Genomic DNA, 6,000 nt, shown 5'->3' on the forward strand with positions numbered 1-6,000 from the left:
AACCTGCGAGCCCCACGAGCGCCGGCGCCGCTTTGCCTCGGCAAGAGCGGGACCGGAGCCGCGAGGGAGAGCGCTCTTCGAGAAGAGCGTTCTCCGGGAGCGAAGTGTGCGCATAGCCATGCGACTACAGTGCAAGCAATCGACTCCCTCGAGAGCCGATTGTGCATGCTCCACTCGCAAGCAAACAACACATCGATCATGCGAATCCTTCCCGGTAATGAAACGGGGACACGGAAAAGCACACTTACGGAAGTTCTGTCTGCCAGCCATCACTCGGTCAGAAACACGGTATCAGGAAAACAGCGCTTACCTGAACGAGCAGAAGCTAGTGTCTTGTCCATCTCGCAGCCATTTGTAGCTTGCTGTTTATGCGACGTCACCCGCCGATGACGTCACGTCCAAACGACTATTGGTCAGATTACACACATGGTTCAGAGCGCGGTCACGCAGAGGGTGTTCCCATAGCGTTTCGACACAGCTCGAGTTCCGAAAGGGAACAATGACCACACGAAGAAAGAAACACAGAGGGAATCACACTAGGGTTCATTACAGGCTAAGGGCCAGATGTTCAGTCACTGGAGCACAAGATGGTGAACTTGTCATCTGCTATAATGAAAAACTGTGCATTTGATAAATAAAACAATTTAAATCTTGATTTTTAATAAAACTTCACTGTTTACTGTGAACATGGAGGATTTTATCTCCTCATGTCACATCGTCGATCTGCTGAGATTTCAGCTTTTTTTAGAAACACACTGAGCTGTTTAACTGTTTAATATTATTATATTCTGTTTAGTGAAATGTTTTCTCAGTATGGTGTGTGTTAAACCCACAGAGCAGTGGAAATTCACACCAGTGGCTTTGTGAAACTTATAAACTGCTGCATGATGTTTATTGCAGTTTGGAGGTGTGAAGTGAGCTGGTGCTGGAAGACATTAGAGCTTGAAGAACATTTGTACAACAATTAATAAACAGTGACCTTCAGCAATAGATTATTCCAGGTTTATTGTGATTATTCTGCTGCTTTAGGTGTAGATAAGAGAAGCTTTGAGTCTCAGTGAACTAACACTTTGTGCTATTACAGGAAAATAATCCACAACAGCGCGGTGTGAGGCACATGAAGTGAAGTGAAACTACTCTAACCACCATGAAAGTGATTATGTGTCATAAAACACATCCAATGGGGTTCACATCCACTGTTTTTTCAGCCTCTGTGTGCACTATGAAGGGGATGTTTTATCAGCCCCGGCCCACTGTAGTAGCACAGGTACACTTGCAACAATGTGTCAATGGGCATGGAGTACTATATATCAATGAGGCACTGTAAGACAGTAAGGGCCCTATGTAGGCCGTTGGGAGAACACTTGCCATTATCCTTTAGTTAGGTCCAAAGTTGAGATGAACCGGGCCCTCCCAAGGTGCTGCACAAGCACCACAAACAAAACACAGCAATGAAGAATGGGAAGCATGAGTAGACACACAGATTAAGGGAGTGATAAACAATAAATGCAAGCCAAATCATTCAAACCTGTCTATTAAAGTAACCTGAGTAGTGGCAGGAAATAATTATATAGCCATAAGGAGAAAGTAAAATAATTAAGCTTAGAGTTTTGTCTAGAGTTTTAACATTCCCAGTTTTTCCTGGACTGCATTCTGTTGTTCAATCTGATCGAAACATCAGAAGCTTACATTCCTCTGCCAAACGAACCGAACAACAAATCTTGTGAAATAAGATATATGAGTGTTTAGAAACACACTGAGCTGTTTAACTGTTTAACTTTTTTTTCAATTCTGTTTAGTCAAATGGGTTGTTTCTCAGTATGGTGTGTGTTAAGACCACAGACCAGTGGGAATTCACACCAGTGGAAAATCACACCTGTAGCTTTGTGAAACCTTTAAACTGCTGCATGATGTTTATTGAGGTTTGGAGGTGTGAAATGAGCTGGTGATAGAAAAAGTTAAAGCTTGAAGAACATTTGTACAACAATTAATACACGTTGATGTTTCTGTAGGCTCTAATCCACAACAGGACGGTGTGTTGCACGTGAAGTGAAGTGGAATTATTCTAAACACCAGGAAAGTGATTATTTCTCAGAACAGCACATCCACAGGTTTTCTATTCCTCTTATACCAGTATGTTGTTTACAGTTTTTCACCAGTTACTGAATGACCCACTACATGTCCCATGGTGGTCCAATGGTGGCAGGGACTCGCGCTCTAACCACTGTGACCTGTGTTCAATTTCCAGGTAGAGAACTAACACAGTCACTGACCTGGAGAAAATGGGAGGTTTCTGTCATGAAGGGTGTTCTGTGTAAAACCTGTACAAAAGCATATCTGTGGATGAGATGATCTGCAGTAGTGACCACAAAAAGGTATCCGCTGAAGGACAACGACAACTGAATGTAGGTTCACATCATACACTTCCTTAGTTTATAATTATAATTAACCTTGTTGAATGTCTGTGAAACCTTTTAGCAGCTCCAGCATAACCAGCTGTGTTGTGTATGTTGGTGTCAGTACAAACTCTGGATACTGAGGCTGATGGCATTGGGAAGAAGCAGTTACTGTGAGGGTCTGATGGTTTCATGACCAATTTTCCAGAGGGTGAAGATTTTGCATGGGGGTCGTCCACCATCTGCTGCTGATATCTTTGCTGCTGTATCATGTGGTGTAAAAGCATTCACCTTGTTCACTGAGAGACTGGGCAGTGCTGATGTGTGTAAGGTGTTAGTTTCATCTTCAACCCCTCTGTAACATGTGACCAGTGTACGTGACAGCAGTGTTATAAAAAGGTGAGTTTCTGGAACAGGAGAGCGAGAGGCCAGTCGGTTCTTCTACAGATAAAGATCTCTGTACAAAGATCTCCTCCTGTGATCATCTCACATCTTCTACTGAACTCCAACATCAAGTTCCAGCAGCTTGTGGTGAGAAAATCTTATTCTGTTATCAGTTTGAGTTTGATTAGAGTTTGATATGTTACTCGCTGATACGTAAGTCACTGTCTTAGTGAGACGAGTAGTGCTCTCAGGAAAATCCTGGATTTCAATTATATCAATTATTTTAATTCTATCTGATTGTCTTGTTTAAATAACATTAACAAAGGTCCAGATTCGAAACCAAGTTTTACTTCAACTAGCAGACTGAAGAGTTTCCTAACTTAGAACAGGACCAGAAAACACCACAAACACCCGACTGTCTGAATATGAAACTGACTTTACTGCAGGACGAAGCAGCAGCTTGTAGCTCAACGGTCTGCGTTCATGATAATCACAATATTCGCTTTACTCATCAATATTACTCTATATTACATTACTTCACTTTACTCATCAATATTACTCTATATTACATTACTTCTCTTTACTCATCAATATTACTCTATATTACATTACTTCACTTTACTCATCAATATTACTCTATATTTTATTACTTCAAGTGCTGATAGTGACTGCAGTAGATAAATCAAACATTTGTGTTGTGGTTCTTCTGTTCATCTTTAGGACTTCAGGTAGATTTCTGCTCTCCATCATCTGGTTCAAGCCTCACACATTCTCCATCACACACTCATCTCACCCTCTTCCTCATCACACACTCCTTATTTCACTCATCACATTCCTCGTCTCACACTCTTCCTCATCACACACTCCTCCACCGTGTGTCAGGATGAAGCTTCTCGCTCTGGTGCTCCTGCTCTCCACTTTCTCCTCACTGACCCTGATGGAGGTTGTGAAGGATTTTCAAAAGTCTTCTTGTTCCAAGTTCTTCATCCGAAGCCCAAATGGTAAACAAATCATCACCCCGACTGTTTTCAAAGGCTATCAGTATAAGCAGATTTGTCAGTGCCTGAACAACACATACACATTTGCTACGCTGTATGACATGAAGAATAGGATCCCCGTCTACTCAGCCTACACGTTCTCAGGGGAAAAACAGACAGATCGGAACGAAGTGTGGAAAAATGAACCACAGGTAAGTGAAGTGTTTGACTGTTCTAAAGAAAAACTCTAGCAAATCATTACATATATTTTTTTGCAAACGATTTAGTTGTTTTGAATGAGTCACTCAGTTGTAAGAATCAGTCACTGAGTCAATTCATTTTTTCATCTCATTTCCTGCTTCATAATGCAGTGTTCAGTTCATGAGTTAAACATCACTGAAAACATTTTTTCACAAACCCTCTTTGACTGCGACTCCAGTAAATAACGTACTTATGAGTTTTCACTGACTGACACCTCCTTTGTCTTTCTTCATAACAGCTGGAAAACATAAGCAATGGTCCAGAAATGAGGAAGATCTCTGATGATGAGATGGATGGGTTTTTTCACCAGGCTGTGAACAGAGACTATATAGAGAGTGGCAAATATACTAAAATGTATTATACTAGAGGTCATGTGTTTCCAAATCAATATGCTGCTGATCGGAATCAGGCAGACTCCACCTTCACATTTACCAATATAGCACCACAAACACAACACAGCAATGGAGAATGGGCAACAGAAGTAGAGACACCGATGAGGAAAGAGATACAGAGAGTGTGCAAACAAAATTATGCAAACAAGACTTTTATAGTGACTGGAGTAGTTCCAGGGAATAAATGGATATCCATAACGAGAAAAGATAATAATAAAGATAAGATAATTGATAAAGGCGTTAACATTCCCATTTTTTACTGGACTGCGTTCTGTTGTTACATTAATAAGGTCACAACAATATCGAGAGCCTACCTCGTTCGGCAAAACGAACCGAACCCCAAATCTTATGTAATATCTCGTTTGAGTGTTGATATCCTGAACGGACGCCTCAGCAGTCTGTATAAACAGGATTTCAAAGTATTTGGTGATTTGTGTTTGACTTGAGTACAGTCCGAGCTCGTTCCATCTGATTCTCTGGTTTGACCTAAAACTGCTTCATCAAATTACTTCAACAAATGTTTATAATGAATCAGAGAATCTTTGGTGTGCTTTACTTCACCTGCAGAAACTGATTATATTCCTGTAACAGAACGTCCTCAAGTGTTTTATTCCTCTTATCCAACAACATTTTCATACATTAACACTTTTTCTGTGTTAAAGAAAGACACATTTTATGTTTCATCTTTGTAGTTGTTTTGACTATTTTTAAATGAGTTGTGTTGTAGAATTAGAAGGAAACAGACTGATACCAAGCTGTTTGTTGTATTTCTGTATCATTGGTACATTTCTGTCTGTTAAATCTCCTGCAGATCTTTAATAAATCTTCATTTCACCTGACTGAACAGTGACACTTTCTGTACACAGGATTTATTATTAGTAGTGTTTGAATGTCCAGCAGGTGGCGACATTTCACTATTGTGAACAGAGAGAGCTGTGTGTGTGTGTGTGTGTGTGTGTGTGTGTGTGTGTGTGTGTGTGTGTGTGTGTGTGTGTGTGTGTGTGTGTGTGTGTGTGTGTGTGTGGCGGGGGATTTTAAAAAAACATTACCTAAATATAGGTAACAGCTGTTCTACTACTACTACTACTATCAATATTAACAACAAGAACATCAACAACAACAACAACAACAACAACAATAATAATAATAATAATAATAATAATAACAATAATAATAATAATAATAATAATAATAATAAAAGTTAAATTGGTTACATTAAAAAAACTTTGTTTATTTACACATAAGTCCTATTTATGTTGAAAGACCTGCAGATCTTTCAAAGATGGTGCTTCCATGTTTGTTTGTTTTTGTTTTGTTTTGTTTTGCTTTTACTTCTGTACTGAATTAAATAAAAAAAAATTTCAGTAGCCACAAACAATTTAAAACTCACCTCAACACCCTGTGGGTCAGTCAGCAAACATCTAAAATGGTCTGATTTGTTCTCCTACGTATCTGATTCATACTGAAACTCAGTTCGACTGCAGTTCATTGGATCCGAACGAGAAAACTTTACATTTTTCTTCGAATGTTTCTCTGTTTCTCAGTCCTGAAGCTCCAGCTGCTTTCAATAATAATAATCAAGAATTTTAT

At 39.7% G+C, this 6,000-nt stretch overlaps 1 protein-coding gene across 3 annotated transcripts; it reads left to right on the forward strand.

Annotated features, from left to right (window-relative positions):
• Positions 1-2,251: 2,251 nt before the first annotated feature.
• LOC113663322 (endonuclease domain-containing 1 protein-like) lies at positions 2,252-5,249 on the forward strand. 3 transcript variants are annotated; one of them, XM_047813406.1, is made up of 5 exons: positions 2,252-2,405; positions 2,521-2,927; positions 3,501-3,508; positions 3,663-3,969; positions 4,257-5,249. In XM_047813406.1, the coding sequence occupies exons 4-5, from the start codon at positions 3,664-3,666 to the stop codon at positions 4,854-4,856; spliced, it is 906 nt and encodes a 301-aa protein (XP_047669362.1). In that variant the 5' UTR covers positions 2,252-2,405; positions 2,521-2,927; positions 3,501-3,508; position 3,663; the 3' UTR covers positions 4,857-5,249. The 3 variants fall into 3 exon arrangements, with proteins under 3 accessions (XP_047669362.1, XP_047669363.1, XP_047669361.1); XM_047813407.1 differs by lacking the exon at positions 3,501-3,508; XM_047813405.1 differs by having other exon boundaries at positions 2,253-2,405; positions 3,501-3,969.
• Positions 5,250-6,000: the final 751 nt, after the last annotated feature.

Source organism: Tachysurus fulvidraco, chromosome 5 (genome assembly GCF_022655615.1).
Source record: "Tachysurus fulvidraco isolate hzauxx_2018 chromosome 5, HZAU_PFXX_2.0, whole genome shotgun sequence".
Taxonomy (NCBI): Eukaryota; Metazoa; Chordata; class Actinopteri; order Siluriformes; family Bagridae; genus Tachysurus; species Tachysurus fulvidraco.

Bases quoted from the DNA above. Each gene is read 5' to 3' on its own strand.
- LOC113663322 (XM_047813406.1), top strand. From the start codon at position 3,664: ATGAAGCTTCTCGCTCTGGTGCTCCTGCTCTCCACTTTCTCCTCACTG. The intron at 3,970-4,256 runs GTAAGTGAAGTG...TCTTCATAACAG, and splicing joins TGTGGAAAAATGAACCACAG to CTGGAAAACATAAGCAATGG.